The following is a 26,307-nucleotide window of genomic DNA, read 5'->3' as shown; positions in this document are numbered from 1 at the left end:
GTAGTCCCATGTGGAATGTTGATCTGCAATAATACCCAAGGCTTTCTAGTCCTCAGCCTTGCCAGCAACAGTAAGTCAGGCAAATACCAGAATTGCTGGGGCCTCCCTATGGTGGTGCGGAGGTGAAAGGCAGTGTAGGAAACCACGTACATCACGGAATGGGAGAGAGGAATTCTAAGGATCATTAACCGTATCAGCAGAGGAGGCAAGAGGCAAGAAGCATTCCAAACCCCTGTGGGGTGATTGTGGTTGCATAAGAGCTTGGCCCCCGCAGATCGGCACTGAGTATAAAGCACACCCTTTCCACTCAGTGTCCTGTCTGTAGGCCTTCCCAACATCGTATACTGTGGATATCAGTGCATGAGTTCCAGGCTGTGAGCTTGTTAATGATTTCTTCTTTGTATTTTTCCTGTGTTTACCACCGTGCTGGATAAAATGAACTGTCCACGCAGAAGGCAATGTTGTAAGTCTCCGCCACTGCTTCCCTCCTTTATGTAGAATATAGAACGGGAGTTAAACACTTACACAGCACAAAGAGGTGATTGATAGGAGTAACCAAGGACCCCCAAATGTGTGGGTGGCTTAAAACAAGAGAAATTAATTTTCATATAGTGTTGGAGGCTATAGATCCGATATCATGGTGGCCTCAGGGCTCAGGGTCATGTGCTCTCTGAAGGCTCAAAAGAGACCTTTTCTTACCTCTTCCATCTTCTGGCGGTTGCCGTCCTTGGCGTTCCTTGGCTCGTAGTTACATTATTCCAATATCTGTCTCATTGTCACATGGTGTTATGTCTGTGTGTCCACATTCCCCATTTTAGAGGACACCAGCCATTGGATTTGGCCCCACCTAATTCAGTTTGACTTCATCTAAACTTGATTATATCATATAAACTTTGCTTATATCTGCAAAGACCCTATTTTCCAATAAGGTCACATTCACAGGTTCTGGGTAGATACGAATTTTGGGAGAACACTCTTCAGCCCAGTACAGTAGGTTCACTTAGATTCAAATATATCAGATAATACCTTGATAGTGTTTTTGAGTTGTATTTGAAAACAACCTCGCACTCATAACAGTAGAGGAAATAACTAAATTGGAGCATTGAAGCATACCTGTACAAAAAATTGCAGAGGTTTGTCAAAGTTTATACTTAGATTACCATTGTTTCCGCATGCAGGAAATGGGGACAGACCCTGGGCTTGGGTGCGTTAAATCCTGCTCCATCATCCTGCACTGATTCGTCCCCTTGCTTGGTCACTCCTTTGGACGTGTCATCTGTCAACTTCATTCTAGGAGGTTCACACATTCCTATAAAGCTAGGTGTTTTTCTCCTTTTTCTTCCTCCTTTCTGCTTTCTCACCTGTCACTTTTGTTGAGGGGTCAGTAACCTTTTTCCATAAAGGGCACAGAGTGAATACTTAGGTTTTGTGGGCCACCCCATCTCTGTGGTGCAGACACAACGTGTCAACAAATCAGTGTGGCCATGTGCCAATAAAACTTCATTTATGGACGCACATGTGTGCATTTTATATAAATTCCATGCGCCATGAAATACTACTCTTCTTTTGATTCTTCTACCCATTTAAGACCGTAATGAGCAGGTCCACCTTGAGGACTGTATGAAGAGGAGGCGGGCCAGAGTTTCCGGTCCTCGCCAGGTCTTACTCCTTCTCTCAGGTGATCTGTCTGCCTTCACCTCACCTTTTCTAGCTCAGAGCACATTCTGCACGCTGTACAATGCTCCACGTCTCTTTTTCTCTCCACTTTCTGTCCTTTCCCTGTCTTTCTTCTTCCTTCCTTCCTCCCCTGTGCACTTGCGTGCTTTCTCTGCCCCTCGCCTATGTTCCCAAATAAATACCCACTGCCTCTAAATTATATTTGACAATTGCACATTAATTATGTTAACCATTTCCCATTTTCTAAAAATTGAGGGTTAGTGATAATGTCATGGGAATATTCATAAGATGATCATTCCCTTATTCAAGATAAGAAATAAGCTTTAAAATCCCTATATAAAATGAATACAGATTGTAATAATCCCTTGGTTATTGTTTAAAGGATGTGTTTTCTCTGCCGGGTGATCAGCCTCCAAACATATCCAAAATTAGAACGCTGTACAGAGTACTAGGTGCCAATTACCCAGTTTCTACAAGTGGCCAATAATAGCCAATTTTGTTTCATTTGTCTCTCTCCTTCCCACCATGGAATTACTTTGAAGCAAGTCCCAGACCTCAGTAGTACTTTCGCCTGTATCTATTAAAGATCATGGTTCTTTTTTAAAAAGCATATCCGCAATCATATTATCATAGCTAAAAACCAATCATAATTTAATATCTTTAAATATCCAGTGTTCAATTTCCCCAATTGTTTCATAATTGGGCAGCCTTCATTTTGTGGGTTCCAATATATGAATTAACTTTATCATGCCCAATATGACTTCATTAGTTCAGCAAGTACCAGGTACTCTGCTGGACAGTAAGGATTAAACAGTGGCAGTGATGCCCACATTGCCCTCACTAACTTAACAAAGTTGTAGCTGCGAAAAATGTTACAAATATAATAGGAGAAATGCGAGTGCACTGGTAAACATAGATTTTTAGGGAAGCCGACAGAGATGGATGGACATCTAACTTGAACTTCGTATGGTACTTGGGGTTGGGATGTGAGCAGTATGTTCTGCAAAGTGCTTAACATCTGAACCCTGATGGACTGAGATGAGCTTGGGCAGGTGGCGGTGTTCCTGGCCTGGGGCAGAATTTGCTGCCATTAGAGTCAACCTCGGATTTAGGGAACTTCACAGAGAATCATTTTTAAAAAGTGAAATCACCAAATGCATTTGTACTTCTGTTAAAATTAAGGTGAGAACACCAGTTTTAGTCCCTTTGAATATGTTAACTCTGATATTTTAAGGGTTTCTTTCCCTAAAAAGTTATTTCTAGCTAATTATCCTTACCAAGGAACTTAATCTGTCAGACTGTCTTGCTAATGTTCCTCACAATGGGGGCTGCTTCAGTGAATAGAAACTGAGTTAATGGGGAAAATTAAATACTTAGAGGAGTTGATTATTTGGGGATTTTCTTCCAAAGTGATAAATGTTATCTGTATTATCATCTTTTTTTTTTTTTTTTTAATTAAGCCCAGTACCTGGGTTGGAAGAAGGGAGGAAGGGCCCCCTCTAATGGGGAATTGCTTACACCGTGGTCCTTCCTGCCCCTAAAGAGGTAAAGTGCTAGGATATGTTTGATCTCCCAAAATTTCAGGGAGCAGACAGTGATGTGAGCTTGGGTCAACATGAAAGGAAGGGCCGTCTGGTAAGATTCTGTTAATAGCGAATCAAACTGTCATTTCCAATTGTATGTTTTCTCCTACATCAAAGCTTTTTAGATAGAAACTTCAGAAAGAATGTAATTTCTCAAGTTAGGTTTAAACTAAGTACTAACAGAAAATAAAATTCCCCAACAGTAAAATAGATATAAAATATAGTGCTAGAGAATTTTAAAATGTTATGTACATTAAGGAACTTGGTGTAGGTTATAAGTGGGTTTATGATTTTATATAGTAAATCTTATTACTTGGATTATTCTGGTGGTTGCCTGAAAATTAGCAGTTACTTTTTCAGCTTGTACCATAATTGCTTATTTTGTGTAGCTTCTCCCACTTGCTCTTTGGTGGCTTTAAACGGCCATTATTCATCTGCATGTGCCCAGGGCCTAGAACAGTGCTTGGAATAAAGCACGTTGTTCATAAATGAAGGCTTCTCTGCTCCTGACACTCTTACCGCAGAAAGAGGCATCCCCATACTTGGCACAGAACACTTACTCTCTTACTGTTCAACCTGCAAAGAAACGATGATGGTTTTAAAGATGCTCGTTGTACCTTAGATATATTTTTATGTTGCTCTTTTAAAAATCATTGCAGTTTAATATCATGTAAATATTGCAAGTACAATACCAGTCCTCTATAATTTCAAATATCACTCTGATGGTTTCACCTGTAAAGACTTTCTAAATGCTGACTTTTTTTTTTTTGAAGCTTGTTGCTGTAGCGCTCTCTGGTGTGAGCTATAACACCATGAACTATCTACTTCACGTGGGTACTTTACAGGAATCACCGATGATTATGATAGTGATAGAGGCTTGTTGGAAGCTAAATGAAGAAAGGAATAAGGTATATGATTAGCGCAGTATTTATTAAACTTCTGCAGACTTCTAGGCACTGTGCTCAGAATTTGAGATTCACCAGTAAAAAAGTTATAAAAAAAAAAAATTCTCCAGCCTAGTGGAGTAATTTAGAGTCTTTGAGGAAGGTGGTAGGGGAGACAGACAACAGAAAACAAGCATTACAAATCAGTAAGTTATATACTGTGTGAGGAGGCCATACGTGCCTTGGGACAAGGAATGGAGAAGGTAAGGGGCAGTGTGGGGGTAAGTTTGAGTAAGGCAGGCAGGGTGGGCTTCAGCGAGATACGCCGTTTGAGGCAAGACTAAACAGAAGAGAAGGATGTAGTCCTGAGACCGGGGGGAGGCCCCTTGAAGGCTCAGGAGGCAGCCGGGCCCTGAGACAGAGCCGCTTGTCACAGCCAGGCAACAGGTAGAGACCAGGGTGGGGGAGTCATTATCGGAAGTGATTTTTTTAACCTAGTGTGTGCAGTATGTTTCACGGTATTTTTAAATAACAGTTATCTTTAAAGGTCCACAGGAATGCTCAGTCACTGATCCTGGATGACCTTTACTTAGTCCCAGCTTGGAATCGAGATCCCAATCTCATTTCTTTTACAAGCAACAACAAGCGAAGAGTAGCATTTCTTTGCCACACGGGGCAGAAAACTCCTTGTTGCCACAGAGATGGACTCCTGACTGTCAGATACGCACATACCACATCTCTACCCAGTGTGAGAGGAAAGGGAAGGGAAGATTAGCTTGTCTAAGTATTGACATAAATGCAGTCAATAACTCCAGCCGGACCGTAAAAGAAATTTAACATCCCTACAACGGAACAAAAACATTAACAAATATCTTTCTTCCCAGAAAAGAGCTAATGCCTTCTCAGAAAAAAAGACACAAATAGGCTTCAAATTGTTCTTCGGGTGGGCGAGAATGATCCACCGTTATTTATACATGTTCACAGCACTCGATTTGTCATCCATCTTTGGGCTGGAATCGTGAGCATAAAAATAATCAACACTTTCCACCACCTGCAGAACATCATCTGTACTTTTAGCTCGTTTCCTCGGCGCTTCCTGCAGAGGTTCCATCTGCTTTACAAACCTTATTTCTCGACACGTGATTAGCGCTGGTTATGCCACCTGAGCTGCATCCCTGGCTGGCGTTATGAACGGTTCACACCACCACGGCCCGCCATTGTGACGTGGCATCTGCGGTATTAGAGGCTCGGCTCCAGAGAGGCTTGTCCTGCTCGCCCAGTATCTACTGGCGGAGAGAAATGTGACACCGAATTTCTAATAATTTAAATTATGTCAGAAGGATTATTTTTTTAAGATTTTATTTATTTATTTGAGAGAGAGAGAATGAGAGAGAGAGCACATGAGAGGGGGGAGAGTCAGAGGGAGAAGCAGACTCCCTGCTGAGCAGGGAGCCCGACGTGGGACTCGATCCCGGGACTCCAGGATCATGACCTGAGCCGAAGGCAGTCGCTTAACCAACTGAGCCACCCAGGCGCCCTGTCAGTAGGATTATACTTATTGAGGAAATCTTCTAAACAAAATAATGATCTATGAAATTTCTGGTCTTCAAAGTTATACACTTGGAAGACTGATGAGATTTTCAAACAGATCCTCTTAAAAATGACAGAAAAAGAAAAAAGAAAAGACTGTATTATAACCTAACATTATGCTGACAGTCTTTCTATCTGAAAGATTTATAAACAATTTTGTTGAAATTAGTACCTTAAATAACTACAAGTGGTAACTACGAAATTATTTTGTGACTTAGTAAAGCAAACAGCTCATGTAAAATCAATATTTCCTAGATTATTAACTTGAGTAAATATGGATCTTGGTGTAAAGTTTACCTGAAATAAGGTGCCCCTTAATTGTTTGTTTCAATACGAAGTATTCCTAGCTTTTATCCAATACCCAGACTAAGAAATACAACATCAAATAGAAAATTAAACCCCGTGTATATCCCTAATCTTATTCCTCTTGGCTTGTTCCTGATCCTAGAGGATCCTGATCTGTTGAGGATGATGTTAGCTGTGGGTGTGTCATAAATGGCCTTGAAGAAATATTTTTAAAATATGAGTTGATCTTTTATCTCCACAGGTTTTCAACACCCACCTATAACCATGCACTAGACCTTTCAACCCATGCACAATTGTTAGGGCTCTGCATATATTTCACTATTGCAGACCCTTCAATTTCCAATTGATCTAGATCCCATCTACTAAACCCTTTTTGTCTCCAAAGTATTTGGTCTGAACTATAAGAATGAAATTGGCCTTACCTTACCCTTCATATAGCTCATCAGTATTTAACCTTTATGATTCACCGACAATGCCGGGTCCCCCTGGTCATTTTACAGCTTTCTAAATCTGGGTCATATGGACATTCTGTAGGAACTCACAGTAGCCTGTGCATAGCTCTATTTTAACACTTGTTTGTGATTTGTAATTTCATGCTTAATGTTCTCTCACCATCAGTGGACTACAAGCCTGCTGAGAACAGGACCTCAAGTCTTTATCATTCTTATATCCCCAGAACCTAACTGATGAAACCGATCAGGAACTCAATAAATAGTTGTGAATGTGTGCATTATTTAATTACATTAGTGTTTTATAACATTTTTCTAAGTGCAGTACGTTATATATTGTTGTCATTTTAAAAGTCTATCTGTGGGTGCCTGGGTGGCTCAGTCTGTTAAGTGTCTGCCTTTGGCTCGATCCCAGGGTCCTGGGATCGAGCCCCGCATTGGGCTCCCTGCTCAGTGGGGAGTCTGCTTCTCCCCCTGCCTCTCCCCTCTGGCTTGTGCTCTCTCTCTTGCTCACTCTCTCTCAAATAAATAAATAAAATCTTATTTAAAAAAGTCTATCTGTATGTTTCCCCCACCCCCTGAAAATTAGTGGGTTGCTACGGGAAAGACAATAAAAATGTTGATGTGTCACCAACCATGTCACCCCTGGGTCAAAGGGATGAGGAGTGAAAAGAACACTAAATCTAGAACCAAGAGACAAAATCTCCATCATTTTGCCACTAACTCTTTATAGTCAATTGGGCAAGTCACTTATCACTCCTGAGACTTGGCTTCTTAATCTCTAATAGAAGAGAGTCATAATGGATGTCCTCTAAGATGTTATATTGATGGATTATTTGGGATTCAGAACTTTTCACATGAGAACATGGCTTCCTTCAAATGTTAGGCTTCTTCCTTTGGAGATGTGTTCCTATGAGGCTGCAAATTTTAAGTTTTGCAAAAGCAATTCTTACTAATGTTGTCGCATTTAGTTGGAGATCCTTGCTCATATCTTGCTCATTGTTAATGCCCAGTTGTTGATTGATGGAATCAGGATAATTAGCCATTAAGACTTCTATGTCCAAAGAAAGCCACAGATAAAGTTAATTGGAATGCAGTTTATTGGAGGAGAGATTTAAGGATGTACATGCTTTTTATCCAGCAGGCCAAGATTTACATGCAATATGGAAAATCTTGGGTGACATATATACCATAGTTCACTTCCCATTGCGTTACTCTAAGAGTGAGAAACCCAAAGTCATTCCTGAAGAGTAACTGTAATAGGGCAGTATGGTTCCAAGGAATTTGGACTGCAAGCAGTTGTTGGTTATGCCCCTCTAAGATGTTTTATATGCCATTTTAAATCTAGATAGCTTATAATGTATTCTCTTTTTAAAAAAGATTATCTCAGGGCGCCTAGGTGGCTCAGTTGGTTAAGCGACTGCCTTCAGCTCAGGTCATGATCCTGGAGTCCCGGGATCGGGTCCCACATCGGGCTCCCCACTCAGTGGGGAGTATGCTTCTCCCTCTGACCCTCTCCCCTCTCATGCTCTCTCTCACTTTCTCTCAAATAAATAAAATCTTAAAAAAAAATAAAATAAAAAGATTATCTCAGAGTTAATATGAATAAAGGTGAGAGAAAAAAAGCTCTCAGATTAACAAATTGGTCTTCAGCCAGTACAGTGATAATGATTTGAAAATCAAAAACACTCAGATGCATATGCAGATGTATAGGACACACACACTTTTTCCCCACTGCATTCAGCTCAGATTGGACTTTTATTAAAATATGCTCTGTAGGGGGCGCCTGGGTGGCTCAGTTGGTTAAGCGACTGCCTTCGGCTCAGGTCATGATCCTGGAGTCGCTGGATTGAGTCCCGCATCGGGCTCCCTGCTCAGCAGGGAGTCTGCTTCTCCCTCTGACCCTCCCCCCTCTCATGTACTCTCTCTCAAATAAATAAATCTTTAAAAAAAAAAAAATATGCTCTGTAGGGGCACCTGGGTGGCTCAGTTGTTAAGCATCTGCCTTCGGCCCAGGTCATGATCCCAGGGTCCTGGGATCAAGCCCCACATCGGGCTCCCTGCTCCGCGGGAAGCCTGCTTCTCCTTCTCCTTTTCCCCCTGCTTGTGTTCTCTCTCTCGCTGTGTCTCTTTCTGTCAAATAAATAAAATCTTTTAAAAAAATATGCTCTGTCATGTGAACTTCAGAGTATATATGGATAACGTGGAAAAGAGTCAAAAACAGCCGTATATACATGATAATGAAACCTGTTCCATCCTGTGAGGATTTATTCTTTGCCTTTTTTCACTGGTCATTTCCTGGCTTTATCAGTTCCTAGTCAGAACTCCAGCCTTACAGAGAACTGAGTTCTCATGAAGTGAATTACTTGAGAATTACAGATAGGATAAGGATGCAGGGTCACTGGTAGAGGTGGCAGAGGGACCTTTCTGATGGACTCATGTCAGCACAGCTAAGCTGGGTAATCTGTTGGTAAACCCTGTTTATGGCCGAGCAGAGGATGAGTTTCCACAGTGTGCTCTACATGTGTCCCAGTATTTGAAAAATACAATTAAATCATCTGTATTGAAAACATTGTACCGTGTGACAGTTTTTAAATATGCGATTGCATGATGAGACAGATACTAAGCTCCCAGTAATCACAGAAGGCATTTTCAAAGCACGCTAACCCAAAGAGTATTTGAAATACACTAGTTTATCAATTCTTCATGAAAATGGAACAGTGGCAGAAACTTAGAATTTGCCATACCTAGTAGTTTCTATTTGCGTTACACACGTATCTGATAACACAGATTATATAAACACATTACAAATATGGGAATAAGATTCTTAATTTTTCACTTATGATACTAGCAAAGGAAAATCTATACAGTATAACTTTCTTCTAGATGGCGGATATCTGCAGAATTGTAAATATCCATTTGTCACTTAAGACTTAATGGCTCATGTGTAACATGCAAGCGTTAAAAAATAATTTGCAAGATGCATCAACAGTAATTGCTTTATGCCATTAAAATAGAGTTTACATATTACCTTTTATAATGCCACAACACTGCAAAAAGATTTAAGTCTTTATATACATATATATGGGGGGGTGTATGTATGTGTATTCTTTTTTTTCAAGCCTTCCTGAGTTATAGCTTTATTGAAATAAAGAATAGTATGTCAGAGAATAAGTTCAAGCATGCTACATTAACTTGCTTCAAACCTTCCAATTCCAAAGGGCTTTCCATCTCACACCTACCCAACCCCATTACACCTCAGACTTTAATTCCTGCTATTCTTTCCTTCCTCACTCACTGGCCTCCTTGTATACCTAAACAATACCAGAATATCCCAAAATTAGAATATTTTCATTTGCACTTTCTCTGTCTGGAATACTTTTCCCCAGACATTCGTGTGGCTTGCTAGACAATGATCTTATTCATTTAAACATCACTTAGTGAGTGAGGGCTGTTACGGTTTCCACTGTGTTTAAAAATGTAATCAGACAAAGAAAGACAAATACCATGCGATTTCACTTATTTGTGAAATCACTTATATGTGGAATCTAAAAAACAAAAGAAACAAACAAAACAAACAGATTCATAGATTCAGGAAACAAACTTGGTTACTAGATGGGGAGGGGCTGGCTGGGTGATGGGCCAAATTGTCGAAGGGAATTAAGAGCTACAAACTTCCAGCTATAAAGTAAATAAATCATGGGGTTGTAATGTACAGCATAGGGAATATAGTGAATAATACTGTAATTAGTATGGTGACAGGTGGTAACTAGACTTGTCATGGGGATCATTTCACAATGTATAAAAATATCAAATCACCATGATGTATACATGAAACTAATAGGATATCGTATGTCAATTATACTTCAATTTAAAAAAATTGCAATCTACACCCAACCTATTCTTCCATTCCCTGTTGTAGTTTTTCTCCTTTTAATTTTTTGCTCATTATCTGTTTTTTCCCCACGAGAATACAAGAGTGTAAACTGCAAAAATTTAGAATTTTTTTTTCTCTGTGGCTTCCCTAGTGCCTAGATCCGTATCTGTCATGTAGTGGGTACTCAGTAATGTTTGTTGAATGAGTGAATGGACTATAAAACAAATATGAGGAAGATGGTGCCCTCAAGACTGATACTGAAATGTGTGTGCTGAAATGCATGTATGTGGGGTTTAGGGCCACGCAATCACTAGGACCAAAATGTCAGAGACTAATCAATATTAACAAATTGGCTAATATTTTTTAAGTCATTGACAGAGACCATTATAGGTGACCATTTTATTTTACTTGCTTAATTAATGTTTGCCTTTATGAACATTATTTTGTATGAATTAAAAAGGGGGTTATGGGGCGCCTGGGTGGCTCAGTTGGTTAAGCGACTGCCTTCGGCTCAGGTCATGATCCTGGAGTCCCGGGATCGAGTCCCGCATCGGGCTCCCTGCTCGGCAAGGAGTCTGCTTCTCCCTCTCCCACTCCCCGTTTGTGTTCCCTCTCTCGCTGTGTCTTTCTCTGTCAAATAAATAAATAAAATCTTTAAAAAAAAAAAAGGGGGGGGGGTTTATGATATTTTTAAAAGGGGCCAGAGGAGAGTGCTGTTTCATTATGAGTTAAAGAATGAAAGTTATGGAATATTGGAATATTGCTACCGGACAAGGATGAGGTCCTGATAAGGATTTTTTTTTTTTTTTTTTTTTTAAAGGTAAGTACAGGACACCTGGGTGGCTCAGTGGGTTAAGCGTCTGCTTTCGGCTCAAGTCATGATCCCAGGATCCTGGGTTCAAGACCCGCATCGGGCTCCTTGTTCAGCAGGGAGCCTGCTTCTCCCTCTGCTGCTTGCTCCCCCTGCTCGCTCAGTTTCTCTCTCTCTCTGACAAATAAATAAGAATCTTTTTTAAAAAATAATAAAAAATTAAATTAAAATTTAAAAAGGTGAGTAGTGATGAGTTCTCAAATGTTTTGACAGAGGCTGATTTTAACAGAAAAGAGATGAAGCTAACCTTAATTAATGGATCTTCACTTAGGGGAAGGTAAACGTGAAGGTCTGGATATAAATGACAACCAGAATGTTGTCAGAACCATGTCAGAAAGAGAGGGAATTACTAAAACATACCGTAGTTTCTTTGCCGTCTCAGAGGAGCTGGAAGAAGACAGTTCTGATCAGGCCAAAGGTGAAAGTAGGAAATCATTACCTTACGGAAAACGTGTTACTGCTTGGGTACCGTATTGAACTTGTTTTAGTGGGTTTAAGAGAAGCAGGGTGGAAAGGATTCTGACGTCGAGACATGTTACAACAGATGAAGGGAAATTAGAGTCTAGAACGAAGTGGGCTTGTCCAGGCTCTCGGGAAGGTCGTGGCCGAGCCAGACCTTGAACCATAGTGGTTCAGTAAGTTCCTAGATCAAGTTACTTGTATTCTATTGATGTTTTCTTAATTCATACTAATATATTGTGAAGGTCTGTTACATGCGAGCTACTATTCTAAGCACTGTGCATCCAGCGTTGAAAACAACCCCTTGCCTACCCCCCCCAACCCCCATGGGGAGACAGAAGGGAAACGTGCCCTCAGTCACAGAGGGATAAACACTGTGGAGAAAACAGAGCCGGTCGAGGAGATAGGAAGCAGCTGCGGTGGGGAGGGGCGAGCAGAGGGAAAGTGGCATCGAGGCAGCTATGGGGGGTGGGGCTGCGGGTCTCCAAGGACAGAGTGAGAGCAAAGGCTCCACGGGTGGGCTACCTGAGGGGTCTGAGGAAGGCAGGGGTCGGTGTGGCTGGAGCCCGAGGAGCAAGAGGGGCATGAGGAGGGCAGGAGGGGCTGGGGCACGGCAGGCGGAGTGGGACCACAGAGGGCCTTCAGCCCTTCCAGCAACTGGACTTCCACTCCGAATGAGACGCTGTGCCACGTGATGGCTTAGAGCACAGTGTCCGAATGTGGCTTATATCTGCAGAGGCTCAGCTTGGCTGCTGTGTGCAGGGTAGGTGTGAGCGCGCGGGGGGTGGGTGGCTACAAGGTTTTGTGTGATGGGGGCAGGAGGAGGTGGGGGCTTTGACCAGAGCGAGGGGCGGGGCGGGGAGGCTCTGAGGGTCAGGAGTGCTCAGATCCTGAACAGAGAAGGTAGAGCAGACAGGATTCACGGACCGGTTGGAAATGAGTGTAGAAGAAAGGTGGGGGGGGGGGGGGGGGGGCTGTAGTGGGCACCCCCCCCGGCTTTGTTCTGAGCAGCTGGAAGAATAGAGTTGCCCTTTACTGAAAGAAGGAAAACTGCTTGAGGGGCAAGTTCAGAAAGTCTCTTTTAATCTCTAGTGCGCTCTCTCTCTGTTCCCTTGTAATTTATAATTTGTTGAAAAAACTAGATTGTATAATCGGTAGAATTTCATATTGCACGGATTCTGCTGACCTCTCCCGTTGGGGTCATTTAGCATATTCCCCTCCCCCAAACATACATTGTTTTCAGTGCATGTTTCCCTGAAGCTGGTAGTCAGGACTGCGAGCTCGGTGAAGTTCGTGTTTGATTTTTCGCACACTGCTTCCCAGGCAGAGTTGTGTACTTCCACCGGAAGGCACATGTCGTCCGGTTGGACATGCGGTTGTATTAGCAGCCGTGAATTAGCCATTGCTCAGAGCCCCCTTGTTAGAAGTTCCAAAATGATGGTCCTGTAATCCCATCACTTAGTCCTCATTTATGAGCTGGAATATTTCCATACAGAGAGCGTTAGTTCTGTGACGGTTCCTACAGGAAAGGTAGGCTAAATGCTGGATTCTTCTTGCTTATTTCCTAATATTCAAAATAACGAGTTAGTTACTTGGCATTTTCCAAGACTGAACATTTCTTTTTATTTTAATGAACTCCTGCAATTAAACATCCCTGATGTATTTTATTCCATTGCAGGAGATGCTTACTGATGTTAAAAAATCATCCTTCTTTGTTCCTGGGGGTTTCCGAACTGCCCTCTGTTTCCAATAGCTTATTTGTTTCTATGTGACATTATGTTCCAGGCTTATTTTGTGCATTTCCAGCCCTGAAATCAGTCACTTCACCCGGCAGCCCAGTTTCCTCTTAATGAAAAATCATATTGAGTGAGGACAATCTGGTTCTACAGGTTGTCCTTGTTTGGGGCCTTTTCCAGTGGACAGAGCTAGGACATAGGCCTACATTTTTTAAAAAAGAAAAATTATGGGGCACCTGGGTGGCTCAGTCGGTTAAGCGTCTGCCTTCGGCTCAGGTCATGATCCCAGGGTCCTGGGATCGAGCCCCGCATCGGGCTCCCTGCTCAGTGGGAAGCCTGCTTCTCTCTCTCCCACTCCCCCTGCTTGTGTTCCCTCTCTCTCTGTGTCTCTCTCTGTCAAAAAAAATAAATAAAATCTTTAAAAAAAAAAAAAGAAAAGAAAAATTATGGGTTCCAGTGATATTTCTAATTCAAATTCAGGAGTATGTAGGGTTACAATTTATATTCATCAATCTTATATTCACTTTTTTTTTTTAAGATTTTATTTATTTACTTGAGAGAGAGAGAATGAGAGACAGAGAGCATGAGAGGGAAGAGGGTCAGAGGGAGAAGCAGACTCCCTGCCGAGCAGGGAGCCTGATGCGGGACTCGATCCTGGGACTCCAGGATCATGACCTGAGCCGAAGGCAGTCACTTAACCAACTGAGCCACCCAGGCGCCCCTTCACTTCTCCTTTTCACACATTGAAATTTTCAGGGTCCAAAGCATCAAGGTAATTACTCATTTGTATTGTTGCCCATGTATAGAGCATTTCAGTAACAGAGAACGCAGGGTCCAATTTTACCTGAAAGGTCACGGTGAAAGGGACATTTGTTGACAAGATGAGGATGCATATTCTGATTAGAGCAAACAGCATATACAAAGATTCAGAGGCTTGAGAGAGCACAGTTCATCTAAGAAAGAGCAGATGCTGTTGTACCAGAGGAGTGATGGGTCAGGGAGTCAGGAAGGACTGGGAACATGATGAGCTCACATTCAGTGCCGTGAACCGTGAACATTAGCATCAACCACAGACAAGCTGTTTTCTGTGTTTAGGAGGTATCTTGTATTTAGTTTTCGGGTTTCTTTTTAAAAGATTCATTTATTTATTTGAGAGAGAGGGGGAGAGAGTGAGCAAGCAGGGGAGAGGCAGAGGGGGAGAGAGAGAATCCTGAAGCAGACTCCCTGCTGAGCACAGAGCCCAATGCAGGGCTCCATCTCATGACCCTGAGATCATGACCCGAGCCAAAATCAAGAGTCAGCAGCCTAACTGAGCCACCCAGGCGTCCCTTGCATTTCTTCTTTTTTTTTTTTAAAGATTTTATTTATTTGAGACAGAGAGAGTGAGGGAGAGAGCACATGAGGGGGAGAGGGTCAGAGGGAGAAGCAGGCTCCCTGCTGAGCAGGGAGCCCAATGCGGGACTCGATCCCGGGACTCCAGGATCATGACCTGAGCCGAAGGCTGTCGCTTAACCAACTGAGCCACCCAGGCGCCCCCTTGCATTTCTTCTTAATAAAAAGCATTTCTTTCTACTTTGTCTATATAAGGAGAACCTGCAGGATAGAGCTTGAAGGATGGCGATCCTTAACTTTGTTGTACATCAGTTCAGAGAAAGTGCAGCTCAGTTATTTTCTACCACTTAAAGACGTCCTTGCATCCTAATCATGGTATTTTTCTCCCCACAGAGGACAAAGTGTGGACCGTAGTGTCTCACAATTTGCAGATGCAGACCACAGTGGTGGGCTACAGCCCAGAAAAGTACTCTGTGACGCAGCTCGTGTACAGCGCCTCCATGGACCAGATCAGCGCCGTCACCAGCAGCGCCGAGCACTGTGAGCAGTTCGTCTCCTATTTCTGCAAGATGTCGAGGCTGTTGAACACGCCAGGTAGGCTGAGCATAGAGTGTTACTTTTAATTACCATCTCAGCTGGTGCTGGGAATGGTCTCAACAATCCAACAGGTGTGACTTCTTATCTTACAGCAAAGTCTCCAAAGTGCAGGCAGCTGTGAAAAAAGTAAAACCTCCCTTGGTTGGTTTTCTGGGGAATGAAACCGAAAAAGTACGATTTTCAGGAAAAAATTCCATTGTTTTCAACTTACAGATTTTTCAATTTTACCTGCATATACGTGTGTATGAGTGTTTCTGGTGCTTAATTATCAGTAATTGCTTTGGGCAAAAGTGTATCAGCGCCTCTTGTGAACTTCCAGGTAATACCTTCTGAGTTCTTCAGCTGTCTTTAACGTAAAGCTGAAAGCATTCTAAAGGCTGCCCGAGGTAAATAACTTGTAGAATAGCGATAAAATTTAGAGCTCTTTATTGTCTGTAGTCATTTAACAGTATCTGTTTGTCTCAAGAAGTTCGACCTAATTTTTTTTTTCATGATGGCTTCCTTTTAACGATGCCTCAGGATGTGTGTGGGGGGGGGTGGGGTATAGAAAATAAAGAGTTTCCAAAGGATACATTAGAAATATCTTTTCCAAGAGATCCATATGCTTTGGGGTTCTTGGCAGCAGATTCAAGATGTTGACAGAAAACTAAATCCCTCAGTCTATAGTATAACAGAGTAGAAATAAAGCATGTGCTCTGAGAGAAACAAATGTTCACATTTTTCAGCCTTGCCGCTCTCCAGGTGTGACTTTGGTGAATTAATTGAACTCTTAAGCCTCAGTATCCCATGTCTTTTTCATTCAAATAGGGATCATAATGCCTACTGCAGGTGAGTGAGAATTTCATAGGGTCATGCACCAAATGCTTACTATAGTGTTTGATGCATTTAAGGACTTCACAAATAGCAAGTAGTGTATTGATTATTCTTAATATTAAGTAACTTTAGAAGTGCCATCGTGCTACATCACAGACCAACGGGCTATTTGCTGCCCCAAATCAGTGTTGGATTGGAGGCAGTATTGTGTGGAATACTTACAAAGAAGAGTTATAAAAAACATATACAATATTTTAAAGATTTGAGTGTTTTTTTAATGTGCAAAGACTTGTGCTGAAATTATAGATGAGTATAACCTATGGACTCTAAGAAAGTAAAATCTGTAAATTGTGGACATGATTGGTTCAGACACTTAGTTCTTCTGCTGAGGTGGTGCTTAGAGGCAGAAAGACGATTTGAGGATGTTGAAAGAGGGTAAGCAAAAGTCCAGAAGACAGAATGTGAATGATCCGTCAGGTCATGGTGAGAAGTAGCTCAGCAAAAGCAGAGTTCAGTAACAATAGGAAGAAATAAGGTTGGAAAACACATGGGAGAAACTGGGGGCGGAAGGGTGTGCTGGGGGGTGCATGGACTAAGTGTTCCACTGTGGACCTGGGATTTTTTTCCCCGAAGGCTGGTGCTTCTCAGACTTCGGCAGGCATTGGAATAACCTGGGACATTAATAACGCACAAATTGCGGAGCCCCAGTCCCCAAGTTTCTGATTCACTAGGGCTGAGGTGGGGCTCAAGAATTTGCATATGTAGTGAGTCCAATGGACTGAATTGTGTCCTTCCAAAATTTGTATGATGAAATCCTAACCCCCAATGTGACTGAATTTGAGATAGGGCTTTTAGTAGGTAATTAAGGTTAAATGAGTTCATAAAGCTGGTGAGATTGGTGGCCTTATAAAAAGAGGGAAAGCGAGTTCTTTCTCTCTCCCACACGTGGACACAGTGAGAAGGCAGCCATCTGCAAGCCATGACGAGAGCCCTCCCCAGAAGCCAAGATGTCTAGCAACGTGATCTTGGACTTACAGCCTCCAGAACCGTGAGAAAACAAATGTGTGTTGTTTAAGCCCCCCGGCTGTGGTATTTTGTTATAGCAGCCTGAGTGCATTAATAACCTGCGTTCCCAGGCAATGACAACATTGCTGGTTTAGAGACCGCTCTTTGAAAACCACTGCTGTGGGCCATGGGAAGCCTTCCAAGTCCCTACAGCCCAACTGTTCTTCCCTGCACTTGCACTTACCATCGCCTTTTTTACTAGATCCTGTTTTCAGTGCTGGGAAAAGTCAACCAAGGATGATAGAAAATACAGGGCACTGGGTGCAATTAACAACTTCTATCAGCTTGTCGGCGCTGAGTTTCATGAGTGAATGCTCCTTATTGAGGTGCATTCCAAAGATCTCAGTCAATCAGTCTTCAATCCTGAGGGGTGTGGGTGTGGGTGAGGATGGGGGCAAACTGCTGACCAGACAAGTGGCTTGGTACCATCAGCTTTATTTTCTTCCATTCTTCTCTTTGACTCCAAAGTCAACTTTTGCTTTTTGAATTTTGCTCTGGTGGTTACAAAACACAGTGTGACTTTTAAATAAGTTCAGTTTACAGTTTGGGCGCTAGGAGAATTAGGTTGGAAGTAAGCAGGAGAGTTTGCCTCTGGTGCTGGTCTTGTTTTTCATTCCTTCCCTCTTCACTCCCGGAAGCCCCCTGTCTCCTCCCTGCAGCCGCTAAGAGGCCTCACTTACTATGCTCCTTTTCAAAACCAGAGGGTTTCTAAAACATCAGGAAAAATAGGATAAATTTTTTAAACACTATTTCAGTTACATTTTCTAGTAATAAGCTAAACATACTTTTTGTCAACCTCCAGACGCCTTTTCAGGGGAAATAAATACTAAATTAAAATCAAGAGTTAATTGTTAATCTGCACAGTAGCAGATTATTTTCTTGTGATTCCAGACATTGTGTTTCCGGACCTTTGTAGATGATTATTGTACTTCATAGATTGTACTTTGAAAATAAGTTTATCATATGCTGCTTGCCTGTATGTACATATATATATATATATATATATATATATATATATATAATTTTCACTCACAAAAGATTAGTACTTAATAAATGCTGATTGGAATGAAATGAGAATATATAATTTTAAGTATTACCTCGTCCTACCTTCAGGCAGTTGTTTTAAACAAGTTCAGTTTGTCAAAATGCTGATTCCAGGGCCACACTCTTGGAACTCTCATTTGATAGAACTTGGTTGGGGCCCAGGAATGTTTGCTTTTAAAAAACCATCCGTGGGTAGTTCTGTGATCCAACACTAAGAAACGCCATCTTTAATTTATGGTGTAAAGGTCTCTCATATTAGACTTTAAGATTTCAATTCTCCATGTTGGAGAAGATTAAAGGGAATATTAGAACTTGTCTGGCCAATTAAAAGAAAATGGCATACATAATCATCTGCTCCTTCAGCTAACCTAGATTGGCATTGTAGTATTTATTAATCCTTTTCATAGACAAGTCTCTAAATGTTATACAGCAGCCTTCCCTTCTGAGTCATTCTTCATGCTCCCAATTTCTGTTTCCCAGGCTAGCTAATCTGTAGAACAGCTGAAGCAAGGAAAAGGAGTAGTTGACAGCAAGTGTTTCTGTATGATCGTGTTCTGTGTATGTCCAAATAAGAAAGAACACAATTTAATAAAATCTTTAATTTGTTGTTTTAAGGAGCTAATGTTTGCTGTAATTGGGATTTTTTTTTTTTCTCCTTCCTGGTAACATTCAATTTTAAATATCCATTTACTCGTTCTTAACTAAGACTGAATTATATTGGAACTTCTGCAGTACTTGGGACATCTGTTTGAATATAAAGTATATTCATTATAGTCATGGCAATTAAAATGAATATCAAATGAGTTTGTAATAGCTATGCACTTAAAATGTTATTCTTTATTTTAAGAGCCTTACCCTCAAGAGTTCATTTGGGGCTCTATAGTTTCTAATGATGCTTATGATAAAGAGTTGATTTTGTATGCATATGGATCTCGTTTTTGTTTTGATAAATGTTTGGTTGTGCCATACCGTTAGCCAACAAATGTAGAATTACTCATTATTGGTTTCTCACAACTTTACAAGAGTAGTAATGTTATCTCTTCTTTTTATTACTACAAAATTTAAAAATGGAATCAATTTTAAAGTAATGATTTTGCCATTCGTTAGGGTCATGTCTATTCTTGCCATGTTACTTATTAATTCAGTTGTTCTTAGCTCTGTAAAAGACCTAGAAACAAGACAAAGTTACTTTATTCCATGGAAGAGGCATAGAGTTTGGAGGGAGGCCTACCAATTTGGGAATGAACAAATTCTCCCTAAACAAAGGAAACCATTAATGGGTATCCAAAGCCAAAAGGATGTTAACATGTTTTATATTTATAACCCCAGAACTGCAAATGTAGTAATATCTGAACTTATGAAAGACAAAAATCACTAAATAATGAAATATAATTCTGAAATAAATACTTTAAGAACCTGGATTTGATAAATTAGATACCAAGAGAAAGTTTCATTAGATCCAACTTGAGAAACGTCTTAGCAATCCTAATGCTTTTAAATAAAATATTTCCCTATATTTGGGCACAACCTATTAACCTGCTTTAAAATGCTTATTTATATATCTTAGATGCACTGGAGTCATATATTATTTTATAAAACATTATACTTTCTAAATAAGGATTATTTTTGGTGAAGTATTCCTTATACCTATCAAGATTTATTTAACTGTAAAAAAAAAAAAGATTTATTTAACTGTAGAGGTGTAAACTTGATATGGTTCCTGTTTTTCTGACTGTATTTAGTGTTGTTTTCATTGGTTTCCAGTGTTTCATTTCTTTTAATTTCTCAATGTAGTCTTATTCTCATAAGTCATAGTTTTATTGCTTCTTTTGTTGGAAGAAGCAATATAAATTATCCATCCTTTTGGGTAGTTTACTATTAGATTTTGTATCTATTGAAAAGGAATTATGTTCACAATTTTTGCCTGTAAAGTAAGCAGTGTAAAATTCAATATACTTTGATGATACTAAACTGTGATTTAGTGGCATCCAAAAGACAAGAAAACATGACTCTGGTATTGTAAGTTATAACCTATCTTTAGAAAAAAATTTCTAAACTTTGGTGAAGTTATTAAGAAAGTGAATTTTCCAAGTTGGCCCTATGCATTTTAAGAAAGCATGATGTTTACCTCTTGAAACATAGGTAAAAACATTGCTTAATGGTAGCTAAAGATTAGCATTTTCATTGTGTCCCATCAGTATATTAATCAAAAGATTAATAATTTGTCTAATTAATTTTTGTGTTAAATAATTATACTAATACTGGAAGACTCAGTTAAATGGAGTGAGCAAAGAGGTAGAAATAACTAAAAGGGAAAATTAGAGGATTAAATATAATATTCCACACCCAGGCAGCTAGAGGGCTCTCCATAGAGGGCGCTGTGGTGAAAAGAGACAGAATGATCACAGGGAAAATAGAGGCTATTTCAGCAATATGGATAGAATTGATGAAAGCCTCAACTGGAATAATGGCTGAGATAATCAGTATACAAATATTTATTGTTTCTTGTGTATCAGGAATTGTGACATGTAAGCTGACATGTGGATTCATACGAGTTAAGTAAAAAAAAAAAAATGGCAGAGGGAATTCTAGATTAGAGATGTCAGAATGTGCACTGATTCAGAGATGGAGGTCAGGGGACACGTACTTGGGAGGAAATGAGAGAGGTCAGAATGGCTGGAGTAGAGACTTTGCAGGTGAGAGACAGAAAGGAGACAAAGGAGTCTTGCATGACCTTAAGGATTCCACTCAAAGGGCAAAGGGAGTGGTTTTAAGTGGGAGATCCCAGCTGTTATTTGGAGAACAGAATGGAGGGAGAGCTGGGTTTGTAGGAAGAGAACATCCTGTGCAGGGCCACCGCAGTATGGACAAGACTGGATGTCTGAGCCGCTCCCTGGGCCTTAAGAGGGAAGACTTTCTTTCAAGTGTATAGGTAGTAGAATCAACATGAGTCATGATTGCTTATCTGCAGAGTAATTTTAGGAGAGGGGAAAAGACCATCTTCCCCTGTACCTAGGAGTAAAGATAAAGTGCATGACTCTGAGCAGTTGTAATGCCTTCATCAGATGACTCAGTGAGGTCATGGGAAGAGCAAGGAGAGAACATTGAAGGTAAGAAAACACTAATTTGAAAAGGCAATTGAAGGAGAGGTTGCAGCTAACTAACAAGACCCAAAAGTGATGATCAGAGCAGTAGGAAGAGAGTCAAATTAGGAAATCCTAATAATCAGGAAGTTAAAGGAAAGGAGTGTTTAACAATAAGCAAACAAGTAAAAAAAAAAAAAATGAACAAAAGAAAATTGAGGTGTGGTCAGTGGTGAGACATCATATGGGGGAAGCCAGGTCTTGGCTTTGGCTGTTGGGAGACCACTGGAGTTTCCTGTCGGTGGGGTCTGGTGCGTAGAGCCACTGAAGAATGAATAGAAAAGGGGAACAGCAAGTGAAGGTTTTCAAGAAGTTCCATGGTAAGGAGGGATGGCTAAATACAGATTTGCTGCTTAGTCACAAGACAGAACCAAAGCGAGGGTTTGGGAATTTTTTATATTTTTAAAAATGAGGGAGTTATGAGTAAGTTTATAAATGGAGGAGGCAGTGGAGAGGAAGAGGCTAAGATGTAAAACAAAAAGAAATGACAGGGCCCCAGGAAAGACAAAACAATATGGAATTTGCCTTGGGGAAAAAAAAAAAAAGAGAATACCTGCTCTGAGAAGGGAGATAAAGGAAAGAGTAGAGATTTTCATTAAATTCTATTGACCAACACCATTCTTGACATTTTATCTCCTTTAACTCTCAGAGTTATGTGAACTAACTTTTATTATCTCCACTTTGCAAAGTAGGGCTCAGAGAAGTTAATAAACTCACCAAAGGTCACTGTAGCTGGAAGTGAGAAAGCGGGGTTCAAATGCAAATCTAGCTTCTCATAAGCCTTGCGTGCTGACTTACTGAGGAAAGCGTGAACATGTGGCGAGGTCAGGCCTCCCCCCCCCCCCAAAGTGAGGCTAGAGCAAACCGTAGCATGGGATCTACCCATCCCATCTCTTCAACCACCATGAAAGAACGTTTTCCTTCCTGCCTTTTACTTTTTGTCTCTGATTAGAAATGCTCTTTGCGGGTGCCTGGGTGGCTCAGTTGGTTAAGCGACTGCCTTCGGCTCAGGTCATGATCCTGGAGTCCCAGGATCAAGTCCCGCATCGGGCTCCCTGCTCAGCGGGGGGTCTGCTTCTCCCTCTGACCCTCCCCCCTCTCATGTGCTCTCTCTCTCTCTCTCATTCTCTCTCTCAAATAAATAAATAAGATCTTTAAAAAAAAAAAAAAAGCTCTTTGCCAAGTGACTTTTGGTCAAGTCCAATATTTCTGATTAATAAATTAATCTTAAGGGCAAATTTACTGAGGACAGCTTGACTGACCTCTACTAAGCGTACTGCATTTCAAGGTGCCAACCTCTTGAGCTTTGAGGTGTGACTTTGAAAAAGATTGACCTTCTAGAACTTGATGAAGACTTGTTATTTCTGCCATTTTATTTTGTGAGTGCCTGTGCATAGCTTCCTTTATTTTTAAATGACTGAAATAGGAATGAAGGGACACTTTGAAGCAATCCTATATCACACTGTAGAATTTGGCAAGTATCTTCTCATATACTTAAATCATCAACATTTTTTGTTTGCATATCATCTTTAAAATTATCCATTTCAATGACATCATAAAATGAAGATAAACCTAATTGATTACTTTGTGTAAATTATGTTTAAAAATACCTCTCTCCTCAATAGGATACTGAAAAAAAAGAATTTTACTATAAAAATCCCTTGCAAATATCTAGTTTTATTAAGAAACATTGAGCAAAGATTTGTTGAATACAGAATACTCTGCTAGGTACTATGAGAATACAAGGTGGGCAAAGAATAGTTTTTAAACAGCATTTGCCTTAAGATATAGAAACTTTTTTATAATGAAAATAAAGTTATTTATTTTCTGAAGGGATTTTACTGGTACATCTTGGATAAAAGATTGAATAAATTTAGAACTCGTAACAATTCCTAAAAACATCGGTGTGTGTATTTTGTACAGGAGGAAAGATCAGGAGCTATTTGGGAAAGCTTAGGAATGGGAGGAGAGAGGGGTTTTGAGTTCCATGGGCCAGTGTACCAGTCCAGGTTCAACTGGAGAAATAAAACCAGTAAGAATATATATATTTAGAAATTCATTGCAAGGAATTGGCTTACTCAGTAGTGGGACCTGGCTTGGCAAGTCCAAACTTGAGGCAGACAGGCACTCAGGAATGAGAAGAAAGCTGCTGCCCATGGGTAGAGTATCTTCTCCTTGGAAGACCAAGTCCTTTCATCCTTTCAGCTGATTGAATCAGATCCATCCAGCTCATGTGGCCTAATCTCTCTTACTGAAAGTCAACCGATAATGGATTTACCGACATCTACAAAATACCTGCATAGCAACACCTTGATTTATGTTTGGTTGAGTGGGCACTGTAGCCCAGCTAAGTTTGCACACTAAACTGATCATCATAGTCAGCAGAGATTATTGTTTTAAAATGAACAAGTGAGAAATCCATTTCTAGAGTAACAATGATTTATTCCCTCAACTGTCGAACATGGAGCTCTCTCTGTCAGCATAGACAGGTGAGAGCAACATGTTAGAGGTGTTGGGGGACCTTTTATTCTCCCATCTCTCCATTTATGATGAGGGTACATGTGAACCTGGTATCACATTGCCAAATAAAATATCATTTTATATGGTTAGAGCAATGATAATTTGAATGAATCAAGTAGATCAACTTTACTCAAAAAGTCAGAAACAAAGATTTTCCTTTTCTCTGTGTTGTTTCAAAAAAAAAAAAAATTGTGGATGCCTTTATTCCATATTTTAGCCAAGATAGCCTGTGTCCACCAGGGACCTGGCAGGATTCACTCATTGTTGGCTCAGAGCTCCTCCTAAAGGAAAATATTTCCATTGATCCAAGTAAGTATACCCCAGACCTGTAACCTTAGGAAAGCTGCAGCTCCCTCACTCCATCCACATTACTTTGCAGTGTTTCTGTGTTTTTTCTTTTATAATTGAATCAAATCCCATTGCCATGCAAACTAAAAGTAATGTTACAGAAGCTCAGAGAAAGTTAAAGAACTCACTTTTTTTTTAAGAATGGATAAGAATGAAATAATACACAAGTTTGTCTTTCAAGTTTTGTTATTTCCCACCAGTGAATGACAGAACTTCTCTAAAATACTGAGTCTCCAAAAAGGCAGCTGGATTCTATTATCCTGTTTGCCTGTGATTTACCCAAACCGAGTGACGGGGTAGTTTTTATAGGAGAGTGAATAATGTTGCAGACTGTTAGTCCAGTAGAAATGCCATAGCCATTTGACCTTCATTCTGTATCTTAAATTCTCTTAAAGAAAATAACTCTTTTGTTCCCCCCCCCCCCCCCCGCCTCTTGGTACTGGATCTGAAATTCAGGCTAAATGTATTGTCCTCTTAGATAAATAATATTATAAAATCTCTAAATTAGATTATGATGAAAGGAGGAAAAATGGCATTAGTGTTTATTAAATGCTTACCATGGACATTTACATATATTGGCTCATTCCGTCCATCCCCAAAACTTTGTAAATTATATATTATTATTTCCATTTTATACCTGAAGAAACATAGACTTTTGGAAGGGTTAATTCACCAAAGGAAAAGAGTAAAAATGGTGCTAAGAGTCTAAACCAAGATTAAAATCTAGGCTTTTGTGCTTCTAGACTCACATGTATTTTCTACCAAAATGTTAAAAACAAAAACAAACAAACAAAAAAAACCAGAGGAGAGTGGGGAGAGAGAGAGAGAAGGAAAGAGAGCAAAAGAAAGAAAGGCTTATTAGGGACCACCTAATAAGCTAATTGGGGAAATTTTTAATTTTTCCTAAAGTGCAAAATTAGGATGTGCTTTTAGTACAATTAAAGCAGAAGGTTGAAGCATTTTTGTTAAGCAGGAGGCCAAAAGGGACATTTATGAGAGCTGCAAATGCTTCATTTTGAAATTCTGCTTTTTTTTTCCCCAATATCCTCGATTTGGCCCTGACAAGTATATTAAAAAATACGGTTTAGATGACAATTTGTTTGGAACCATATTGAAAAACATTTGATGTGAAAGAAATAAGAACATGCCTCTCTTTCTATAGAGCACTTGACTTTCATGTTTTAATATCAAGGTATTTCAAATAGCACAGGTGAATTGTAATTGATGAAATAGAAAAATGTTGCAAAAGGTTATCCACTTTTCAGATGTGAGATATGAAAACAAAATGTTGACTCTTTTTTCTTTTCAGAAGAAACTCACACACTTAAGCCTAACACACATGCCATGCCCAGCACTGCATTCTTACTTATTAATTTGCTGTTGATAGATTGCTCAGAGACCCTGCTAGAATGGGCAAGGGCAGAGACGGCCAGGTCTGCCTCTAGCTGGGCAGTGCCTGAAGGGTGGCCCTAACACACAGACATAAAGTCACCCAGCAGAGAGGAATTTATTCTCTTAGGGTAGGGAATTGTTTTCTGTCAAAAAAATAAAACAACTCTCAGTTTTAGGCTTGTAAGTTGGAGGGAGAATGGACAAGGGGAGATGGTTCCATGCTGGGTAACAGGAAGGAGGGAACTTCACAGGCAGGCAATGGAGGTTGGGTGGGCAAGAGCCAGGGACAGGAGGACAAGGCCAGAAGGAACATGGGGAAATAACTAGAACAAAACAGCCTACTCTGCATTCTGTCCAGCCAGACTGTGATTCTATTTAGTACCTCATGTTTTTATAAAATCCTATTGATCTAGTTAGCCCAAATGTTAAAATGTTTGTGTTTTTTTTTTTTTTTTTTTTTCATGAGAGTCAGAGAGAGGCAGAGGCAGAGGGAGAAGCAAGCTCCCCGCCTAGCAGGGAGCCCAATGCGGGACTCCATCCCAGGACCTGGGGATCATGACCTGAGCCAAAGGCAGACGCTTAACCATCTGAGCCACCCAGGCGCCCCTAGTTAGCCCAAAT

The 26,307-nt window shown here is 40.5% G+C and overlaps 1 protein-coding gene across 1 annotated transcript in view; it reads left to right on the top strand.

The window, feature by feature from the left end:
• Positions 1-26,307, top strand: part of CNTNAP2 (contactin associated protein 2) — a 1,911,935-nt gene that overhangs the window by 1,266,717 nt on the left and 618,911 nt on the right. Inside the window, exon 13 of the mRNA XM_045864107.3 lies at positions 15,158-15,358. Coding sequence (XP_045720063.1) covers positions 15,158-15,358 — 201 coding nt within the window. The remainder of the gene's footprint in view (positions 1-15,157; positions 15,359-26,307) is intronic.

This window comes from Mirounga angustirostris, unplaced genomic scaffold, assembly GCF_029215605.1.
Source record: "Mirounga angustirostris isolate CCGP_5_RB_7025 unplaced genomic scaffold, mMirAng1.0.hap1 SCAF_12, whole genome shotgun sequence".
In the NCBI taxonomy this organism is placed as follows: Eukaryota; Metazoa; Chordata; class Mammalia; order Carnivora; family Phocidae; genus Mirounga; species Mirounga angustirostris.
This window is presented reverse-complemented; position numbering and strand designations above follow the sequence as displayed.